The following is a 23,518-nucleotide window of genomic DNA, read 5'->3' on the forward strand; positions in this document are numbered from 1 at the left end:
CCACCACCACCAAAAGAAAACAGACGGCTACAGGCTCGACTTTGTCCCCGAGTAAGACGGGAGGATTATACCTACACACATGTGCTGTTGTATGATCATGGGGATGTTACCACAACGTTTTGTTCTTTTGGTTTGTCATGATGCTAAGCTCCAGGGAGACTGATTCTTTTCCAGGCCGGTGTGGGGAGGGGGAGGGGTGCAGTATATATATATATATATATTCACCACACATTACGGACTTGTGTGGAAACTTCATCCAGGAGCCGAGCAAACGAACACAGAATCAAGGTTGTCTAGTCTGTTGCTCTTCGATTGCATACGGCGAATACCAAGCTCATGATCGCGCTCAGCATCACCGCAACCGAGCAAAAGTGGGAGGGAAGTGCGCATATAAATATTCATATTTTTTTCAAACGTGAAAATAATTTGTGGTGAGCCTTTGCAATCGTTATCCTCACCGGAGATATTTATCCACAACGACAGTGGGGGCCTATCTGCTGGAACCAAGTACACGCATTTGTACCTCGTGGAAGTTGCTTCATCCTCTTAGCTTCTTCACAGAGTGGGTACATCACCCTGACACCACAGAGAGAAGTCTGGCACTATCAAGGCTTTCTTGTATTGCAGGAAGCCAAAAGGACTGCGCTTTCAACCTGGACAATATTTTTCATAAAGCTAGCTGCGGAGCTCCGTCGGTCACTGGCATGACTGGTTATCACTCCTTGGCTTCCTATTGTGACCCCACTCTATCCTCTTTCCTGCTTCATCTTTCGTTTTCCCTCTCCCCAGGTTTTTAGTCCTCAATCGTTTTTCCCTTTTTTCATCACAGGTGTTTGCGAAGGGCTTTGGACTTGGCACCTTTCTGGTCCAGGATATTCCGCTCATAGAGTTGTTATACTCGACTTCTCCGACTTCAGATTCATCTTCCTCTTTGGAGGCGAGATACACAGCCAATAAATTGGCTTGAAGCAGTGAAACCATCATTCTCACTGCACTTGCGGCGGAATAGAATTGCTGGGGTGCATCTACTTGTGCGCACACGCTTCGACCTGTTCTCTTTTATCTTGTCTTAGATTGCAAGGCTGAACAAGAAAGCCAGTGACCATAGCTCTCCGGTGCTTGCACCGATATTGATACAACAACCATGCACACTCAGAGCTCCGACGCTTCGGACCTGGACAGCAACGAGCCTTTCCGGGACGACCGCCCCAATTCGCAAGCAGGCATGTTTACCGACGACGAAGACTACAGCTCCGACAGTTCAGAGCGAGGCTCTTTCGCGCGAACGGCACCACCAGAGAGCTCAGGACACCGCTCTGCACCTGAGCGCTCTGTAAGACCTCGTGGCACAGGTAGCGAGCCCCTGCGACCTCTCCGCGATTCTACGTACCCGGTTGAATACCGGTTTAGTATTTCAACCCCCGAGAAGAAGTCCTCAGCAGAATTCAATACGGTGAGAGAAGAGAGGCGTCTGGGTCTGAAATCTCTTGGCGGGCTCGTCAAGTATAGTTCCTCCGACCTTTTGATACAAGCGTGGTGCTTGTGCCCCTCAGAGGTTAGAAACTGTGTGCACCCACCGTATGCTAAGCTACCGAAATGCCCTGAAGTGATGGAGACCCGATTTGGTGACACGGACGAGATTTCCCACTTCATGTGCCACACCGCCGTACAGCTTGGCGAACGTTACAACCTTGTGACGCCGGTTCACCTGAGATCCCTCCTGGTTCAAGCCGTGGTGCGAGACGAAATCGTATATGCGCATCCTAGCGTTGTGAGTAGCACGCCGCACGCGGACACATTGCTCCACCCATCTTGGGAGGATGAGACCACAAGCACTGATGAAGCGGATTGTGCACCTGGGAATGAGTCAGCTGATGAGGTATCAGAAGAGAATCTCGAGGTGGAGTCTGCTGTGGGCGCTTTTGATTTCAGTGTTGCATTGGTGTTGCCCGTTGTGTCGCAGGGAATCACGCACGAGAGTCTTAACCTCCTCCACACCTTGGTTAACCGATGTCTCAGTTCATCTACCGAGGTGGCGGTGTTACGGTCTTGGGGTGTTAGGCGAATCATACGTCTCTTGCTTCGCCATATGAATGCACACACCGAGCACATTCAGAACAAGGAATGGCTCGCTTCAACATTCTCATTGCTGTTGAAGATTGTGCTCTCTTCCGGCGACACGAAGACATTTTTGGCTCTTTTGCGGTGGAACCTGCGCCACCCGGAAATAACAGCTGCACTGCATATGCGCGGTGCACGGGGCATTATAGAGCGCGCGGAGCGCAGGGGTCCATATCGTGTGCGCCTCTCAATCCCAAGAGTCACGCCAAAGGAGCGCACAGTCTCATTCACTCACTCTGTAGAAAGTACGCCCGCTTCCGTCATGGGCCTCTGCGTTCTCACCGAAAAGGATGGTCCTCGATGCATTGTTTTCACGGAGAACCGCACCTTCAAAGTCTCTTTGACTCCGCCATTTGAACTGCTGTGTTCTAGTAGCACCGCCCCCGACTCGTGCAGAGGTGTTTATGTCGAGGAGGATATGACTATCTGTGTACTAGGCGACCTCGGGAAAGTCTTTTTGATCGACAAGGACACACTGACGCTCACCCGAACACTGTCCCCTCCTCCACACCTCACCACCACCACTCAGTTTCCTCTGTACATTGGAGATGAGGAGTACGTCTCACCCTACTTTCTAGCCGGCGCCTCCACAGATAGGCATGCCCGTTTCACAGGAGACCAGGTGAGTGGCGCACTCACACCGAGCACCATAACCCTACCGCGGACGTGTGACTCGCTAAGTATCCAGTTCTACCTTTGTCCGATCATCACCGGCACGGTGAACGAAATGACACTGCTTCGTCTCAGCACAGGAAGCAATAACTGGCTTTTCGTATCGGTTTCGATAAATCCTATCACGTCAACGATGACACTCACCTTCCGGCATGGGCAAGAAGCCATGGCTCAGGTTCGAGAGCCCCTTGGAACAGAGTGGACTCTCTGGAGCGCTTCCCTGACGTCTACCAACGAAACGGCGTCGTGGAGCGTCTTCAGGAACGGCATCTTCTGCGACACGCGTACACAGAGCGGCGCGCTAGTACAAACCGATGGTGCCCTCACACCAATTTTCTTCCAGGGTTGCTTGAATGCGCACCTGTCAACCCTGCAACTGTGGTGTCGGGCACAGAGCGTCGAGGTCATGCGCAGCTGCGCGCTGGAGCAGACGCCCGAGAGCAAATCGCAATTTCTTGTTTTTTCATTCTTGATGGATGAAGGTCTCGGGTGCTCTTTCCATAGTCCGCAGACAGGCTATGTCTGGAAAGGCACGGGTCTGGTTTGGGACATCCCACCGAGGCCGTTTCCTGTAAGCCGGCATGTTCCGCACAAAGTTCACTGGAGACCATCTGGCAACTACTACATTGTCACCAATCAGTTCGAATACGCTGTTATCGAGCCGCAAGCGACCACGTGGATCGGTCGCGACGGGCGCGTTGTAGAGCAAGGAGAGGCACTTCTCTCCGTGAGCGAGCGGCCTTTTTACAATGTCGTAGATGGGTATTTCTTTCTATCCACACAAAATATCGTCGGACTTCGGTCGGTCAAGTCCAGCTTGCCACCAGCAGTATATTTGCAACGCCTGCCATCCGTGGTGCTCGGCAAACGATACTGCGAGATGGTGGTAGAGGCTGTCAAAGGCCATTCCGTGATTTCGGTCAAGGAGTATTTGGAGTACCTGGTGCACCAAACAAACCTGCGCTTGCTCACGAACAACAACGATGAATGCAGCAGCCCTGTTCGTCTCTCGCCAAGCCTGAGAGAGAATCTTTGCGTTGTTGGTCGTCTTCTCGACCTGACAGAATACCTGGTTTCCAGCCTGGAAAGAAGTGTGAACGAATGGCTGCGCTCTGCGCTGCCTCTCTCTTTTGTCGGTCGTTTGCTGAGCGTTTACGTAAAGCCGTTTGGGCGACAGTGTCCTAGGCAAGTGGTGCGCTTCGTGGTGGACGCGCACAAGCGTCTCCAAAGCTTGGCCACGATATTGGAGCAGGACGTGTATTTGGAGGAGGCCGTGACTGTGTTCGACGACCTTAACCGCATGATTCTAGCCTCCTGCGTCGACTACGATTTTCAGTTGAAGCTGATTACGGAGAGTGTGAGCCTGAAGGATGTGCATCAGCTGCTACAGCTCGAAAATCTCTCGCAGTTTGTTGCGTCCGTGATACAGAAGGACATGAAGAAAATGTTCATGACCTTTCTACACCGCTTGAAGGAGGAGTGCCAGGAGGAGGCAATGCTTATCTTCGACAACAAAATTTGTCGAGTCACTGCGTCCGAAGCGATGCTCAGAACGCTCCTAGCAATGCTATCACAGCAAGGACACTCACACTGGCACTTGGTAGCCGCCGCGCTCATCAGCTCTCTCTGCAAGTGGATCATACGCTGCTTTGAAGAGCGCTACCCCTTGGACGCTGAGCGCCACGCCTACGTCGACGTTCTCAAAGAAACTTCCATCGGTATCGTTCTCTTCCCCGTCGTACACTACATGCGCGGCATGCACCTTGACGCGTCCATCGCCCCGGACGCACTGAAGGCACTCACCGACGCGCGAAAGTGTCTTTCACGCTACATCTTGACGCCGTGTAAAACGGATGAGACTCTTGTTTCGTTCACCGAGACGCATTATGTGGCGTCTCCAGCTCAGCTGACCGGCCCCTTCTGTGCCAACCTCTCTTTACAGTATGCCAAAAGCATCGAGGTGAAGTACTTGGACTCCCCGGAAACGGATCTCGAGTCCACCGAAGTGGCCGTCTCGCTCATCACAAACAACCGCTTGTCTATAGTCGAGGAGCTGTCCCCGGGTGGAAATGCCATCTTCTCAGAGGGTGCCCAGCTGTCTATAATGTGTGCTGCAGATGCCAGACCGGACTTCCCGGTCTCTGGCGTGGAACTACGTGTGCACACAGCAGTGGAGTTGAAGACGGAAAAGACAGACTGGGTGCGCGACATCTGTCTTGCGCTTGGCTCTATCATCATCCGGGTGACGCGGGACAACCTCCAAAACACCCCGCCTTCCGGCAGCGCCATCCGCAGAGACTCTTTTCTTCGCGGCGGTCTATCCGCCAGTGAGCAGAAGCGCAACAAAATCCTATCCCTCGCAGGCGAAAAAGAAGAGTGCGCCGAGATGCACGCGCAGCTTTGCGCGGTGGCAGAGGGGACAGACCCGTCGTTGGTTGCGACATGGGGCGCCTTGTATGAAAGAAGTCAAATTCGGTACTCCGAGCGGCTTGAGAGAATCATGCGATGGGCGAGCTGCGCGCTTGCGTGGCACACGCTCTCAATACCTGCCGAGGATGGGCAGACCGTGGAGCGCCTGCTTGTCAATAGTGTGGACGCCATCAAACGCAAGACGTTTTTGCTGCTGGAGGCGCTCCAGCAAGGCCGAGAGGTGGCGATTGTAGACCGGGCACAGTTTTTGCTGTTCAAGGTAACGCCGCGTCTCTTTGGAGAGTCGCAACTGACAGAGCATCAACACACGGAAGAGCCGGTGGTGGAGGAGTCGGACCGTGACTCCCACCGTCTCTCGCGAGTCGGCTTCTCGGTCGGAAACCGGAGTCGAACCGCTGTGACAAGCTTCAAAATGCTGACGACACACCCGCTCGACCTATCCAGCAACTATCGCGGTTCACTTCTGAGCAAGCGCAAGACTGTCTCGCGCGCGGCGGACGAGTCACCAGTAAATATTTTCAGCAGGGCCGTGAGGAACGAAGACGAGAGTTTGCCAAACAAGATCATCTATTACCTCATCAACGGACTTGAAAAATCGACCGAGGATATCGAGAAAGATCTGGTGCTTAAGACTCAACAGGCGGTGTATCAGACTGCCGCGTACCGACTCCAGGAAGACCTGTGCGAATCGTTTTCGAACGACCGGAAAATGCTCTCAGCTATATTAATGACACATTTGAAGTACCGTCTGGGGCTGGCCAAGCCTACCATTGGTGTAGTTAGTGACCAAGGGGACGCGTCGGGAGAGGCGAAAGCCTGCTTTGGTCACCATTACACAGATCAGATGATCGGTTGCGGTATGCTGCGGGAATTCGAGTTACAGAAAGCTGTGTGCTCGTTTGTGCAGAGCTCGCTGCGTTCCCTCTTGAACAAGCTCGATGACACGGAGGACTTTCCTTATGTGGAGGCGGTTTATATGTGTGCTACCCTCTGCCACCCCTGGGACGGTGTTGACATGTCCATTTTGCAGCCACAAGAGATATTCGCATTTCTCAATAAACTCTTCACAGCCGCGTGCGCTCTGTGTTTCAACTCGGAGAGCACTGCCACCGACAAGTACTACGAGAGTCGCGGACTGTTTGATCTAGCGCATCGCTGTACCGTAATTCCCAACGCAATGCTGGAGATTTCTTTTGATGGCGTTCACATTGTGCAAGGTGAGGTACAGGGGTTGCATGTGGAGAATCTCTGCGTCGTGTTCAGTGCTCGAACTCATTGGAAAGCGCACGGCGCGAACTTGAAGATACCCGCCAAATCAGATGAGGCAGACTACTACGCAAACTACGGTATACCAAAAGTAATCAGTGAGTTTCCGGACGTGCATTACTTTGAGGTGACGCTGGACTTTGCGCTGCATCCGAGGAACCTGGCAGTGACGATAGGGCTGAGTTTCGTGCCCCTTGCGCCGCTTGATACCGTACGTGAGGACTACGTGATCTCATTGGCATCAACCGGCCACGTTAGCACTCCTGGGAAGAAGTCTCGCTATCTGTGCAATCGATGGAAGGTCGGCGACGTTGTCGGGTGCGGGCTTATGGCGCCATCGAATGGTGTCTTCTTCACCCTTAACGGTGAGTTTCTTGGTGTGGTGGTCGAGGTTTCAGATCTGTCCACCGTTATTCCATTTGTCAGTGTGTGCTGTGAAGACACACTCATGAAGTTAATTGTCAACTTTGGTGAGGTGCAGCCTTTCCGCTTTGACCTGGCATCGATGCACTGCAGTTGTCGGCATCTTTATCTCACCCCGAACGTTCTGTGCGACACGGTCATAATCACGACAGACTACCTCGTCAGCATGTGCTACCAGGGTCTGTCACGGGGGGATGAGAAATCGGTAGCGAACGACGAAGCCATCAGTGGCCTCCTCGAGAAGGCGACGACGTTTCTCAGATCCTCGATGATGTCATTGATGCTAAAGCTCGACAAGTGCTCTCTGGGTCCGAGCATCCGTATTGAACAGATTGTCATCTTGCTCTCTCGCCTTCTCCACTGTGCTTCCATCGTGATAGAGTGCTTTCGCTACGACTCTGTCACGCCGCGTACGCACGCGATGATCCTTCAGTTGTGCGCCGCCATCCTCACGCGGTGCCGCGATAAGTGGGTCAAGGTGCGTGCCTCACAGTGCCTGACGATGTTGTGCAAACTATTGCGTCCAGAGTATCTTCTGGGGGCTTGGGAGACGCTGCGAGGGGTCGTATCTTCCGAGGGCATTGTTCAGCAGCTTGTTGATCTCGCTCGGATCAAACTCATCAAGGAGGTGGAGCCACCCATGCAGGCGCCCCGCTGGATGGGCGACACCACAGTTGTGAAGGGCAAAGGGACCTTCTTCGGGTCTGTTCCGCTGCCGAAGAAGGGCACTCACCTCGTTGGATTTCGCATCAAGCGGCGACAGCAGCAGGTTCAGGGGCCCGGGGCACCGCTAGGCGGGTGCTACTACCTCGGGCTGGCTCACGGCCAGCCGTTGATCTCTAACATGGGCACGCTGCTCAGTCGGAATGACGTTTACGTGCTGCAGGACACAGATGACCAGGACCAGGTGCCACATCTTCTTCTGCGTCGTCACTGCATCCCTCGCAACAGCCATCGCCGAGTCTACGGCAACGATGAGTTGGTGTGGGTGGAGTTCAATGCGGACTATGGCGAAATCGTTTTCTATCGCGAGAACATGGTGATGATTGGCCTTGCATTCGCCAACATTACTCAGGTTGACGACCTGTACCCGATGGCGTTTCTCTTTAATGATGACGCCTCCTGCGAAATCCTTGCGCCGCCATCTTTCACCGACGGATCTGTCTACAGCTGGCCGGAGTGCCTGCGCCGCAGTACCGCTATTGACACACTTCAGGGGCTTCATGTCGTTCCTGGGTTTTCTGCGGTCATCTCACTCATGGTGCAACGCTCCATCTCTCAGCTCGATCGTGGTCTGGACGCATGTCTCGTGGCACTGGGGGTACTGGGCGGAGAGAGAAGCTACCTCTATTGCCAGCACGATACATATGGTATGGTTGTAGTGCACGCGGTCGCCGAGGTTACTGGAAAGGTAGTGGTATTTCTGGCTAGTGACGAGGACAAGCGGTTGTTCACTGTGCAGCCAAATGAGCTGAAGCCGTCTTTCATGCCAATACCACTGTACCAGAGCAGCGCGCCAGACGCGCACTCCTGCGCCACATTGCTGTCAAGCGAGCTCTATCGTATTCTCCATGAGGCATCCGCAGTGGCCCCACTTCTGCAGAGCGAAGAGGAGGCGCGGCGAAAGATAGAGTGCCAGTACGCGGAGTCTCTCAGCTCAGCTATCGCAACGAACCTTATTGGCATCCTCGCAGAGCAGCAGGGAGGGTGGTCTGCGCAGCTCTCAAGGACGACCTCAACTTCAGCAGAGACCCCAGGCTCTGCTTTTGCGCCCCGCCACTCCAACTCTAGCGTCATTTTCTCGGGTCAGACCGTTTGTATCGACTTACACTACTCCACCAAGACGCTGCATCTACCCAATCCATCGGTCGCTGTCACTACTGCCGAAGGCTGCTCTGTCGTACGCGGCAATGTGCAGCTTGACCAGCGTTTCACCCTTGCTGTCTCTGTTACGCAGACATCGGCAAACGATTTGATGTACGTTGGATTAACCAGCACGTGCATGCGCTGGCCGGAGTCGCAGGACGAGGTTGCCAACTGGGACGACGCGTGGGTTCTCTGCAACCGAGACTCCGTCGCTACAAACAGTGTGAACTGCTGCATGGAACCTGGAATGATCTTCGGCGCGGCGGACAAGGTTTTCCAGAGCGGCGACGTCTTGCTTATGCGGGTCGATCGCTATGAGAACACTCTGGCCTTTACACGCCTACGAAACAGCGAGCAGACTGACCTGGGCGTCTTGTTTGAGGGCATTCCAGCTGCGTGCGACCTGCGGCCGATGGTGGTGTGTGGTGAGGAATCAGTCATTGTTTTCTCCACAGTCACCTCCTGCCTTTTCCCCGCGCGCTTGACGAGCTCTATGAGCAGCTTCACCAATCCGTCGCGTGAGAAGATGGTCTGCAGCTCGTGCTCACGACGGCTAATGCCACCGTGGTACGGTGGCGAAGAGAGCCTAGCTCTTTGCGAGTGGTGCTTCTACTCGTGGAAGCGGCCAAAGGACATGTTCTTTCTAGTGAGTGCGGCATCGCGCGCAATTCCGGAGTACCTGGTTTCGGATCACTGTCCCGATACTCTTGTGGAAGGTGACTATGTGGAGTTCGATGAGAATGCTACCCTTCAGTGGTCGACGCTGTTGAGTGTTAACTCGGAGATGCTAGGGAGCACAAGCGTCGCGATAAGTGATGAGAGTTTCGCTTTCAGCGAGGAACTGCCGCAGTTTGGGGAGCGCCGCATCGACGTGCGACTGAGTCATATCGCGGGTGTCCCAGGCCACCCGTTCAGCGGCTTGCACTCTTTCAAACCCCTGTGGCGTGACGGGGACCAAATCCGCGCCACGTGCAGCCTCCGCGGCGATTGCATGGCAGTGAGCTCAACGTTGCTGCCCACGCACACCAAGTTGTACATGTGCTTACACATTGATGGCATCACGTGCAACCCTCTTTTCTCCATGACAGAGGTGTTTGTGGGTGTGACTAATTTAGCCGACACGTCACGGCCAGCGAGCCGCGTGGACCTCGAGCAGCTGTGTGCGGCGAAGAACGTGTGGGGCGCGTGGTGCGACACAGGCGAGAAAGTGACCAGCGACGGGGTTGTCTACATGCTCGTTGATTCTCTCAACAACTCCATCTTCTTTAGCTCCAGTCTCAGTGGGCTTCAATGCAAACCTTTCATTATCTCCAGCAACATTGCCGCCGATGCCGACGAGGATAATCTTCGCCTCCTCGTTTTTTCACGCGATCCGTGCGTCGTCCGCTCTCGTGAGGGGATTGTGTCCTATAATGAGTGCATCGAGCCGAGCTTTGCGCCGCTTGCGATCGGCCTGTTTCCCGAAACGAGCGAAACTCCCTCCATGGACACGTTCAACGAGGCAATTCTGCTGATGGACACGGTCGACCGCACCCAGGCATACACGAAAACGGAGTGGCTGTACTCCCCACAAGTGAACAAGCTGGACACCGGGACGCTCTTTTACATTGGCGACACGGTGACGTTTTTCCACGACGGAGAGACAATTCGCGTGTACGTACAAGGAATACATCTGGCGAGTCTCGGGCTACGCGACGCACAGCGAAGCGAGCGCTTGCGTGTCGTCGCCTACCTCTCTACATGTGGCACTACAGCGACGATTGTCCCCCCGCTTTATGGCATTTCACACCTCGGCAAGATCACGCGCGTGTGTGGTCCCGATGTGGCGATGGTCGAATCCACATCTGATCACGGGCAAAGCCGCACTTTTCCAATCCACAAGTCTGCCGTGCGCTTCTGTGCCATGGTGGCCACGGATGCCGGGGTGAAGCCAGGTCTGCGCGAAGGCGACCCGGTTGCATTCAAGGTCGGTGGACTTCAGATCTCGAAGCGTGGCACCGTCGCTAGTGTGAAAGGCACCATTGTAAATGTGTGCGAAGGGGGCGACAAGCGTAACCTCATCGCTGTCAACATGCACCAGTGCTTCCTCCTCCGGAACGAAAGCAAACAGCGGTACAACTACGCGCTGTATCCCCCCATCTCACCACCGACTAGCTCAGTTACGCGTGTCTTCGAAGTGGGTAAGAACAAGTTGCGTCTCCAGAGTCGTGGGTCGTACAACGGAATCATGTTCGACTGCAAGACCTCGGAGTCCATTGAACTGATTGGCATGTCGGTACTTACGCGAGTCACCGGGTGTCATCAGTTGCGGACCTACTTCCGCAAGGGTTCGAGCGCCAGCTACGAGCGCGACTGTCGATCGTGGACATTGATCTTCGAAGACATGATTGACATGACAGTTGATCAACAGGTCAGCATTCCATTTTCTCCTATCATACTGGAGGGCGGCACAACCTTTTCCTTCTACATCAACACATCACACAACTGCGGTGTCGGCTTCTACTGCGAGGAAGACGGCTGTCGTGGTGAGATTGGTCAGGTGCTGGACACAGACGGCATTCTCTCCGTGTGTCTGGGGCGGAAGAGTGGAAGCAGCGACCCTTTCACTGAGTTTAGCATGTCGCCTCGTGGGTTCTGCGGCACTATCAAATACAAGCAGAGTCACGGCTCTGCCTTGCCTTCGATTGAGGGAAGGCTTTCTTCCGGCTCGTCTATGGACACAAGCCTCTACCACTCCAGCGAATTGCTTCGCTTGATCTGCCGCCCACCGAAAACGGTGAAGGACACTGCCGTCACGTTCCGAGTGCGGGTTTTATCGCTGGCGGTGCGCATTACCTCATTCCGTCTACCTGTACTTTTATTGAGCGAATCGACGGATGTCGCGCAGGGGATCTCCCACTGCTTTATCTCTATGTTTTATACGCTGGGGGACAGCCCCAAAAGGCAGTGCATCTGGAACTCACGCTTCTTGGTGCAGGGAGACGCCTCGGAGGTTGTGCTAAACCCGGCGAACCTGTGTCTGGAGCAGGGAACCTACGTATTCCAGGTACTGCTGAAAAATATCGAGAGTGACGGCGCTAGTGTACCTCCGCACTTGTGTCTCCTGAGCAGCAGAGATCAATCGTACCAGCGCAAAAATGAGCTCATCGCAGTAAGCGGGTTCTTTGGTGACGTGACGTGTGAAGCAAACAGTCCTGTGCTGGAAGGTGAGCTACACACACTCGTCAGCGGCACCCACTTGAATCAGAACAACTCGGCTTCGTACAACGGTATCATGTTTGACTTGCGCAGCAAGAGGGAGATCACACTGGAGCAGGTCTTCTGCATTTCACAGACTACGTCTGATCGTGTTACTGTCCGCATCTTCTGGAAGGAGGGAAGCATGGAAGGGGCGGAAAAAGCGCCACACCAATGGCGTGAGGTGACAAACAAGGAGGTGACGGTAGTGGATAAGCACCCCTTTTCTGTCGGCCCGCTGATGCTGCACATGCGTGCCAATCAGGTCTACTCGATTTTCATCAACACGTCGTCGAGCTGCGGTGTCCGCTTCTACAATAGCAGTGATGGACACGTTGGAGACATCCGCGACGAGTTTGACAGCGATGGCGTCTTGACTGTGTATGTTGGGCGGAAAAGCGAATCATCGACGCCGTTTGTTGAGCTGCCACTTGAGCCACGCGCGTTTCGCGGCCGCATCACGTACCGCACCTACGCACTACAGAATGCAGAGTCGATAGAGTATGCCATATTTCCGTATGTCCGCGGCTTTCTTGTCACGCGAATGCTGGTAGCTCTGATGTCGTACGTCGAGTTATCTCTCGGCGACCACCCAGGCCGCTTTTTCTACGAGAACCTCCTCAAGACGACTTCTTTGCTCGCCACCTCTCCGATGGAGTCGCTCTCGGACTTTATGGGTGCAGAGGACATGCTTGCATCTCTGCTCCGAGACTCTGGCGAAGTGCGCAACACCACCGCCAGAATACCAGTCGCAGGGAGCCACACTTCCCTTCTGGTGCCACTTGCGATGGGTGATATTGCGCTCCTGACCAACGTGCAGTGCTCCCAGGCGAATATGTTTGTGCAGTTGCAATCTGCCGTGCAAACAGACGGAACGGTTTTGGTACGGCAAAGGGGCACTGGCGAGCCATTTCGCGTACTGGCAAAGGGACTTTTACCCATCACAAAGTGTGTTGTGTGCAATGACATGTACGCCCAGGGGTGCTGCGCCGTTTCCGAGGCTGAGCACGCGCCGGTCTTATCCGAAGATGCAAGAGTGGTGGAAATTGTTGCTCACGGGCTTCGGCAGACACAGTCCGGTATAAGTGTTCCTGAGGCAATGGAGGCTGCGATGGCGGTGGTGAATAGCGTCTCGTGTCATGATGGAACGGTCACTCTGGCGGACATGGCATCCAAAGGGAGGGTAGAGGTGAAAGCGCATGAGAGTTCGCAGGGTGTTCACTTCCTTGTCCCTGTTGCACTTTTTCTCAGTGAGGAGGAGTACAGCGAGGGTGGGGGCTTCGTGTGCCCATTCGTGTTTCACCGCATTGCTGGCACGGCCATATCGCTACGTCTTGTGACGACGAACGAGGGGGTTTCCGTAGAGTTCATCACCAGCGGCACTGTTTCGGCAATGGCTGAGGCGCCCGAGGAGGCCTCAGCCCGTTTTCTGCTCTTGCAGCTTTGGGGGCACCGTGGCGAGGCCCCATGCCTCCTCACCGAGAATCCTGTACTGTTCGTTTTGTGCCGCGGCGGCGAGTCCAGCGTACCGCTGATCGAAAACGTTCATGCTGGCTACGCTGCTAGCTTGCAGTGCGACGGGTTTGTGAAGCTTTTCTTAAAGCTAAAGCAATGGTCGCAATTACCGTTCACGGCGCCAGTGCTCGCGAAGCCGGACTGCTGGATGTGGGAGAATAATTCTGTCGAGGCACAGCTCTGCTCCACCGGAGCCACGTATTTGTCTCACCTACTTTCTCACGTGGAGGGGGTGCTGGACCGGCCGCACTACTCAGCCTTTATGGTGACGGCAAAAGGTAAAGCGATGACAATTTTTCTCGAGCTGCACGTCGCGGAAGTCTCGTCTGGGAGGGTGGCGCATGCAAAACCTGACTGGCTGTCGGTGATAATCCGCAAACCGTTTCATGTGCAGAGCGACGAGGTGCTCACACTGCGGGTGACGGCGAAAGGGGATTTTTTCATTTACGACACGAACGACATCGTGCGATGCAGTGTTTCAAAGGGCGAGCTCTACAGCTCCAATGACCGGCGACTGCCGCACAAGATCGGTTTTGTGTGCGTCGACCCAGAGAGGGTGACTGCTCTCTTGTACGTGCCAGAGAGGTCACGGCGCCACACCCCCGTCTCCACCTCACCAGGTAGGAAGACGGCTTTATCGTCCTTGTCATTGCTTCCTAAAACGTACTCACCTGCGTGGGTGAAACTGGATGCCAGCCGCATTACTGTGACGCGCAACGGCCTGACTGCCAGCTCCGTAGGCGAGTTCGGTGGCGGCGATGCAGTCATGGGGACACCACTGCCGGCGACGGGGGTGTCATCTTTCGTGGTGCACATTCATCGAAAAGACTCTCAGCCAGGGACGCCGCTCGGCTCCGGGTTTTTTGCCGGTGTCGCTCTCTCTGATTTTAATGACTTTGCGCCAGAGTACGTCGCAATGAAGAAAAGGACGGGGTCACTATGGGTGGTGCAAGACGTCCAGGATGAGGACTCGATGCCTAATCAGGAGCTGCTGCCTCCTCTGACACACAACTCTGACGGGCAGGCAGTACTTTTTATGGATAGCACAAAGCTTGTGTTCATTGTAGACCGCAGCAACGGCACGCTCTCCATCTCCCGCAACAGCGAGTCGCCACGGGTGGTTTTTCAGGGCATACCACGCGGCGTCTCCGTGTCGCCGTTTGTGCGACTGGACCACCCCAACTCTTCCGCGACGCTTGCGCGCTTTTCTAGTGCTGTGGAATACGCACGATTGCACCAGCCGTCTCTGGAGAAGGTCCTTCGGTTGCAGCCTATCACACCGTCTCTTTTGCGGCGCTACCCGCTTTTCATGGTAACACAGACTTTCCCGTTCATCTTGGAGTTGGTGCGCAAGCTCCCTACTCGTCTTGCAGGGCTTTTGGAGCGCTGCTGGGGCGAACAGACAGCACGGTCGCGTTTTGAGTACCGTGTGTCGCAGGTGTTGGAGGAGCTTACGGCGTTGGGCGCGTTCGCTCACTCGTGTCGAACGGTGGAAGATGCCAAAGTTGAAAGCATCGTCGACTACCTTTCCAGGTCGACAGACAGAGAGGTGGTAGTGTTCTCTGTTTGCACGGGTCGGCTGTGTGGGGAGGGGGTGGAGCGGGACAGCGGCACTGGTATCCACGTCCGGTTGCCGCCGACCTATGAGCTTATGGGACGCGTAGGGGAGACAAATATGGTGCGCATTCTTCATTTTGACCACCAATTCGGTGCGGTGGAGCGGACACTACACTTATTTTACCTTCACGACGATACACTAAACCTCCACGCCACGAACGACGTGTTGCCGCACCCGTCTGTGATTCTTCAGCACGATATTCTACCGGCGCTGAACAACCCGAATGCGGTGGCTGTTCTGACTGACGGATGGTTCGATTGCTCGCTGGCGGAATACGCCCCGGTGCTCAACGTGAAGGCGGCTCAGGAGATCGCCTCTTCAATCGCCTTCGCGCTGGAGCACTGGCACCTGCACCAGCTGCCGCATGGCCACGTACACCCGAGGAACATTTACTTGCGGGTCGCCCATGGGGAGGTGGTGCAGTGCTGCATGTGGAACGTGCATCAGCTGTCGCCGGCAAGCGAGTACGCTTCACACGAGCTGCGCAACTCTGGCGTCCGCTCGTTTTTTGGTGACCGCTGGTCCTGTTGGAAAATTCTGCATTCCTTTCACGATCTTCTTGCTCACGACGCCCGCATCGAAGACTTTCTAAAGTTGATGCTAGAGGAGACTACCACTGTGTCGCGTGCGCTACAGCTGAGTGAGGCATTTCAAACCCCTCTCAGCGACAGCGGCGAGGGCCCGATGCTCTCACTACGCACAGGGTCACGGCTGCGTGGCGGCTCTGGGTCGTACAACGGCATCATGTTTGACGTTGTTGCAAAGAATAACACCGTTCGCATCACGAAACTATCCTTCATACCCGACGCGAACACAGTGGCTACAGTGCGGCTCTACGCACGAAACGGGAGCTTTATGGGTTACGAGCGCGATGCGGAGGCGTGGACAAAGCTACTAGAGGAGGAGATGTCCTTGCGGGATTCATGGGAGGTGACGCTGGAGAACTTCGAGCCCATCACAGTACCTTTCGGCACGCGGGCTGGCATCTTTCTCCACACAACGAGCGGCAGCGGTGTGCTGTTTTTCTCCGAGAACGAGGGACTCCAGGGCAAAACAGGGGATGTGGAGGAGGAAAATGATGACATTGGCATCACCATCGGCAAGAAGAGCGAAAGCGGCCAACCGTTTGTTGCTGTGCAAAGCCAAAAACGATTGCTGAAGGGCAGCATCTCCTACACCGTCCTCATGCGATCTAAGGGACCGCGAAGCCGTCTCATCTACTCCTCAGAACCCGTGCTTAGCGACGCCAATGATGAAGAGGAGGTCGCCCTGCGTTTGGTGAATATCGGTACTTGTGGTGTCGAAGGTTGCTCTGATTCGCACGAAGCTGACGGAGAGAGCGGTCTCAGAAGAGGTGAAACATGTCCCAGGGCTGCTGAGCCACTGTCGTCGTCATCATCAGGGTGCTGTCTCCAGATCCTGGGTGCCATAACAACTCGGCGCAACAAGGCAAACGCGGATGACTTGCTGACAGTTGTTGCACCGAACCAATACAAGCTCTGCCGCGCATCCGATGTCGTCTCCCTTCGACCTGGGCCGCTGCATGACGTGGCTGAGCCACTCCTCCGCTGCCTTGCCGCTGAGGGCTTGCGCAGGCGTTGTGCCCTAGTGCGGCAACACATCCGCCGCAAGCACCTGTTCCCATGTCGTCCGCTGCATTTCAGACCTCTTCCCACCCATGAAAGCGGAGGCTCCACGAGGTTGCCGACGTGTACTGGAGTGCACCCGGTACTGAAAAAAGGTAGTATTTTTGTCTCGGAGCCCATCTCCTCCTCTTGCACCCTGTCATTCTCACAGAGGGTGTCCGGGGCCGCGCTACTGCTTGTTCTAGATCACATCCCCGCTGCTGAAGAGGTGACTCGGCAAACAGAGATGGCGCCATACAATTCCCTGATGGGTGCGCGTAGCTCTGAGGCATTTGTGCAGGTTGATGACGCGTTTCAACACGTTGCATCAACTCGCAATCGCGTGCACCTGCAGCTTAGGGCACCGTTGTCAAGTAGTCCTCTTTTTGTCGTGGCACTGCTTCGCAAGAGTATACAACGTGACTCACAGCTATTCGCTTACATCAGCGTCATAGATGAAGACTTCTTCACCCCAGCCGCAGGTGGGTGTTTTTTCTTGACCGACCGCAAGACGACATTATGTGACGACAACGCTATTGTCGAGCCTGTATGGCACGCTCGTGCCGGATTCGTTGCGGTTGAGGGCCATGACAACGGCTGCGCTGGTGCGGCGTCCACTGTCTTGCTGGAGCCACTTGTATCGAGCAACAGTGAGGTGCGCATGGTTTGGTTGCCTCAATGCGCAGGAGAGGGCGAGACCGTACTGCAAGCTGAGGTGAAGGGCCGCGACGTATCCTCGGCTGTGGCGCTGCCTCCCGTCGTTTCCCCAGCGCCGCTGTTTGTTGAATTTCGCGACCTGATAAAATGGAAGTCAATACGGCATTTGATCGATTTCACTTGCCTATCGTCGTCGATAGCACTGTACGATACCAAGCGGACGCGTCAGGTAACGAGTGGTACCAAATGCACTGGAGTGTTGTCATCGCCGCGTTTTACTACTACGGAGCGGCACCGTGTGCTCCTGCGGCTGCAGTTTTCGCGTCGTACGCCGATAGACTTGCATTTGGATTGCAAGAGCAGCCCGACAAGTCCCATCCGGCTGCTGCACGGCTTCTACAAGTCTCTGCGCAGTCGTCTTTTTGATCCACCGGTAAGGGAGGTATTTGTTTGTCTTGACGTCAACCTGCAGACGCAGGAGATTGTCGTGTTTGGCAGCGACGGCACAGTTCACCGGCCTTTCATTGAGGATAACGTTCCTATGGCTGACATGCAGCTCAGTTTTGTAACGCACGCCCCGGGGTCGGAGCTGGAAGTGCTGGAGTGGTGGGTGAGCTCTTGCCATATCCGTGGAGAGGTGACTGCGCCGGTGCTCAAAAATGTTCTAGCGGAGACACACCTGGCAGAACTTTCGGCGAACACATCCTTGACGGTGGGGACTGTGTGTCGCCACTCGACGCGCGCCAAGATTTCGCCCAACCGCGAAGTAAACCTTTTCTCTGAGAAAAAGATGGGTGTTCTGATGGTGACTTACGCAAGGATACTCCTAGAGAAGATGCTTCTGTCGCAGGAGCAGGCACGTGCGGCTGCTCAGCCGCAGTTCCTTCGTCTACTCTCGTTCACGGCGTTGCGCACACACCCCGACATTGCTCGCATCCTTGATGGCGAGGTCAAGCAGGAATCTTTCGGGCTCGTTTCTCAGTGTGTTGCACAGTTATCAGCACCGTTCGTGATGCAGGAACCGGCGGAGGTGGATACCAGCATTAATGTGATGACCTCACTGATTCGCCATGATGTTTGCCGACGTACGATACTGAGCGCGTTTGGAAGCACACTTGTTCTTATTCTGCTGAGGGCTGCAACGGTTTACACGCGGTCGGCGCGGCACTTGGCGCTCCAGTGCGTGCAAGAGCTCTTGGCAGATGAGCGCGTTCCACTTCCTTCTCACCGAGCGCTCTCAGCGCACCTTCGTCCCCTGACTAACATGATGGCAGCTCTGTGCCGGAGAGAGCGGATGGGCTCGGCAGTTGTGCAAACCGGTGTGCCGCTTCTCGCCAACCTAATCAAGCGCTACCAGCGCGAGCGCCCAGAACACCCGTATAATAACGCTCCGGCAGATATACCATACAAGCTTGTGCTATGCGCTCGCGAGCTTGTGCGCGCTGTCACTCATGACCCGCCGCTGCCATTTCCCTCGGAAATGGTTGCAGAGGCTCGCTTGGAGCACACGGTACAATGCGAAGTTATTACGCGTGTACTTGACTCTGAAATCAGGACGTGCGCAATTGGTGTGTTCAAAGAGGAAGGTCGCCACCCGGATGGCAGCATGTCGTTCACGGTGAGGCTGAGCGGAAACAGGCGCGGCGCTGTCGTTGTTGGCTGGAACTCGGCGTCCCCGAAGCAGGTGCGTAACGAATCCCTGCCTTGTTTTGGGTACTTCGTAGAGGGAGGTACCGGCACGGTGTTTCTGTGCTATAACCACACCAAGTCAAGCAAAGGCCTCGCCTTCCGTGTCAACGCCGGCGACGAGCTCGTTACGTGCGCCAACTACAGAGATCACAAGATCATTTTTGAGCTGAAGCGCGCTGGTATGACGGTGGGATCGACAAAATTTGACACGGAACGGGAGATCATTGGCCTCCCGTTCTTCTTCTCCGACTACAGTGATGATGCGACGGTGGACCTCAAGTCTTTTCGACCAGGTCCGCAGACGCTCTCTGTATCCCGGCTCTACGAGCAGATCATCCGCGCTCCGTACGAGGAAGATGACACACCACCGCAGACATATGAGTTCTACGCGGAGTTGAATGTGTTTGCACAGAATGTGCTGGACTTACGCACTAGCGCCGACATGGTTTCGCGCGTAGCGAGTGATTCCGTGGTTGCAAATCACGAGCTAGCCAGCTTTGCGCAGGTGTCGTCGCTGCTGAACGCCGGCGCTTTTGCCGACAAGGTGTCGCTTGCCCCGCTCAAGCCGTATGTCGTGCGCCTGAAGAGGTTAGACGAGCTCACTGCCGAGTTTGCCCCACTCATCAACCTTCGCCGGCGAACCGAGCTTTTCGATATTTTTGGTGTCCTCAAGAATCTCTGTTCCCGAGAAACGGAAGAGCAGATCCAGAGTCGCATCATGGCGCCGTTCAGGAACATCCAGGGTAAGAAAGTTTCGGTGACGATCCACACGATGCAGGCGCAGCCTACTAGCACCACTGGCGCATTCCAGACGCTGATGCGCTCTGTTTTTGGGCAGTTGTATCTTCAACTGCAGCAGGCCACAACCGACACCTTCTTTGTATCGCCCATCTTCACGGTAAAGCTCGCGGGTTTCGGATCCACTGACGCCGGGGGTCCCTACCGTGATGTACTTTCTCAGCTTGCAACAGAGATTATGACTATGCACCCCAGTAAACAAAGCCAAATGAATCCTCTGTTTGTGAACTGCGGCCGCGGCGACGTGACAGCGATCATGCCAAATGTCGCGCTTCTAAATAGCGCGCAGACTCCACTCATGCTGGAGTTTTTTGGAAAACTGCTGGCTTCATTCTTCCTCACCCAGGACATGCTGGCAGTGGAGCTGCCTCCTCTCTTCTGGAAGCTGATGTTAAATGAGGAGGCCACTATCAAGGACCTTGCCACACTGGATGCTGACATTGCGAAGCTTCTCCAGCCCGAGGAGCTGATGATGCGTACCCCTGAAGAACTGGAGGAGCGATTCCCTGGGATCGCCGCGATGTGGAAGTCCATCGTGAGCGACAATCCCCAGTTCCTTCTCTGCGATAGTCTTCCACCAGAGAGTGTCGACGGCGCAAGGCTGCTTTCTCGTCGCATCATACTCAGCGAGATCGACCGCTTTGCGGAGGCCATTCGCTACATCCAACAAGGCTTTGACCAAGTCCTTCCGCTGTACACGTTGCATGCGTATCGGTGGCAGAAGGTGGAGCTGCTCATCTGCGGGACTGCAAAGCTCACCTTTTCTGACTTTTGCAGTAACTGCGACATACAGCTCCCTCCACCGGGTGCAAAAATGTTCCTTACGGTGCTAAAGGGAATGTCGGACGAGGATCGTACCTTACTTCTTCGCTTCACCACCGGCCAGTCGCGCCTCCCTCTCAAGACAAAAATCAAAGTCACTCAAAGCGGGACCAAGGACACACTGCCCACCAGCAGTACCTGCTTTTTCGCTCTCCGCCTACCACTTTACTCATCCGCAAGAAAAATGAAGGAGCGTCTCTTGTACGCCGTGCGACAGTGCAAGGCCATCGACGCGGATGGTCAGGCACGCGAGCACCTTATTCTTGATTGAGGATGTGTGGCTAATGTGTGTCTTTCGATTCTTTTTTTTTTGGTGTTGATCTTCACTGCTGGTTTTCAAAAGCATCGTAGGCTTTTCTCAACTATTATGCGTAATTGACCCTTTTCAGGTAAACATATCGGCATTGCTTTCGCTAGTTTCTAGCAGTTGTCTCTGTGTGACTTGGTCGTTTTCCGGGTTTTGTTTCCACGTTTGGCATATACATGTAGTGCCCATCGTGCTTGAATTTTTCTACTGCACTGTGCATATACACTTTTGTTTATCTTGCATTTACCATCTCTTCTCTCTCTGTTGCCTCTTCCGCTGTCTTTGGTTTTGCGAGATACATCTTTTGCTCACCGTTGCCTCGATGCACTTTTTTCACTTCTTTGTGCAATGTGATGACGAGGACTGGAGTCCGGTTCGCCCATGTATTGTATGCTGGTCGCTGAACGGCTGCTGCTGGCCTGCTGCGGCCTCTGATTTGTGCAGCCTGCGACTTGATGTCTGATTCTATGCCGGTGAACATGATGGACTGCGAAGGAAAAACACACACACACCGGGGGTGGGGAGAGCGAGACGAACACGACGTCTTGAGGAATAAACACACATAGATACAGCTGGGGGAGTAGGAAACGCAGAGGATACACGAATGGATATTCCATATCTTGCTGAAAAGGTCGACACCTCCCCTCCCACCCACTATTAAGGAGTCCCTCGGGCCCGGCATTCACGATTGCTCCCAAGCTTCTGGATAATCAGCTCTTTATGCTTGTAAAGTGTTTGATGGACACGCAACACGGTTGGAGGCCCCAGGCGCTATAGATATATGTGACGACCTCTTGAGGCTCTAAATGACTTTTGTGTTTCTCTTCCTCCTCATGCGGACCTGCTTTTCTCTTCTTTCGCTCGTTACCACAGCAAACAAAGTCAGTGTCTTTTCATCTGAGGTGGTGTTTCTTCCCTCTGCCCTTCATTTGACATCTTCACTGTACCGCTCCCGACCAAGTCGGCTTCTATTATTGGGGATCCTGTTGTGCATCTGCCCACTAGCACTCATGCCGGGTGCTTTTTCGCGAGCGCACGAAGTGATGATTTTGCTCGTTGTGGTTTCCAGCTCGGAATAAATGGTTCAGGCGACCATACTTTAGGATGGAGAGGGCAGCTACCACGCCGCAATCGGAAACTTGTCGTGAGGGAAGACCGCCTTTCCCGACATCAGAACGAAACTGCCGCTAGCACGCTGTGGACAACGAACGCTAGTCAGAGAACCGGTTCTATTATTTCCATGTAGGCTGTATGCAAGCCGAAGGCAGCGCGGCCATCGAGCAGGTAGACAAAGCTGCTTTGCTTGTAGAGGTTAAAAGGGGAAGCTGTTCCATTTCCCTGCTGATCCCCTCAAAAGGCATCCTCTTCCGCGTGTGGGGGCGCGAATCGAAGAACGTGATGCAACTTCTGATGGTTGTCACGATGCCGTCGATTTTGGAATATCTTGACGTAGTTGCCAAACGGGCAGGCAAGCATGTGAAGAATGGCAATTTCTGCGGCACGGCTTGGCTTCGGTGCTGTGGGGGTCAGGGTCATAGGGTGCATAGGGTGCATAGGGTGCATAGGGTGCATAGGGTGCATAGGGTGCATAGGGTGCATAGGGTGCATAGGGTGCATAGGGTGCATAGGGTGCATAGGGTGCATAGGGTGCAGGGTTAGGGTGCATAGGGTGCATAGGGTGCATAGGGTGCATAGGGTGCATAGGGTGAGGGTTAGGGTGCATAGGGTGAGGGTTAGGGTGCATAGGGTGAGGGTTAGGGTGCATAGGGTGAGGGTTAGGGTGCATAGGGTGAGGGTTAGGGTGCATAGGGTGAGGGTTAGGGTGCATAGGGTGAGGGTTAGGGTGCATAGGGTGAGGGTGCATAGGGTTAGGGTGCATAGGGTTAGGGTGCATAGGGTTAGGGTGCATAGGGTTAGGGTGCATAGGGTTAGGGTGCATAGGGTTAGGGTGCATAGGGTTAGGGTGCATAGGGTTAGGGTGCATAGGGTTAGGGTGCATAGGGTGAGGGTTAGGGTGCATAGGGTGAGGGTGCATAGGGTGAGGGTGCATAGGGTGAGGGTGCATAGGGTTAGGGTGCATAGGGTTAGGGTTCATAGGGTTAGGGTTCATAGGGTTAGGGTTCATAGGGTTAGGGTTCATAGGGTTAGGGTTCATAGGGTTAGGGTTCATAGGGTTAGGGTTCATAGGGTTAGGGTTCATAGGGTTAGGGTTCATAGGGTTAGGGTTCATAGGGTTAGGGTTCATAGGGTTAGGGTTCATAGGGTTAGGGTTCATAGGGTTAGGGTTCATAGGGTTAGGGTTCATAGGGTTAGGGTTCATAGGGTTAGGGTTCATAGGGTTAGGGTTCATAGGGTTAGGGTTCATAGGGTTAGGGTTCATAGGGTTAGGGTTCATAGGGTTAGGGTTCATAGGGTTAGGGTTCATAGGGTTAGGGTTCATAGGGTTAGGGTTCATAGGGTTAGGGTTCATAG

The 23,518-nt window shown here is 54.5% G+C and overlaps 1 protein-coding gene across 1 annotated transcript; it reads left to right on the forward strand.

Annotated features, from left to right (window-relative positions):
- Window positions 1–1,144: 1,144 nt before the first annotated feature.
- JKF63_01594 (uncharacterized protein) lies at window positions 1,145–21,010 on the forward strand (the record flags this gene model as incomplete). Its single annotated transcript, XM_067897640.1, has 1 exon — window positions 1,145–21,010. The coding sequence occupies one exon, from the start codon at window positions 1,145–1,147 to the stop codon at window positions 21,008–21,010; it is 19,866 nt and encodes a 6,621-aa protein (XP_067753797.1).
- Window positions 21,011–23,518: the final 2,508 nt, after the last annotated feature.

This window comes from Porcisia hertigi, chromosome 35 (genome assembly GCF_017918235.1).
Source record: "Porcisia hertigi strain C119 chromosome 35, whole genome shotgun sequence".
Lineage (NCBI taxonomy): Eukaryota > Euglenozoa > Kinetoplastea > Trypanosomatida > Trypanosomatidae > Porcisia > Porcisia hertigi.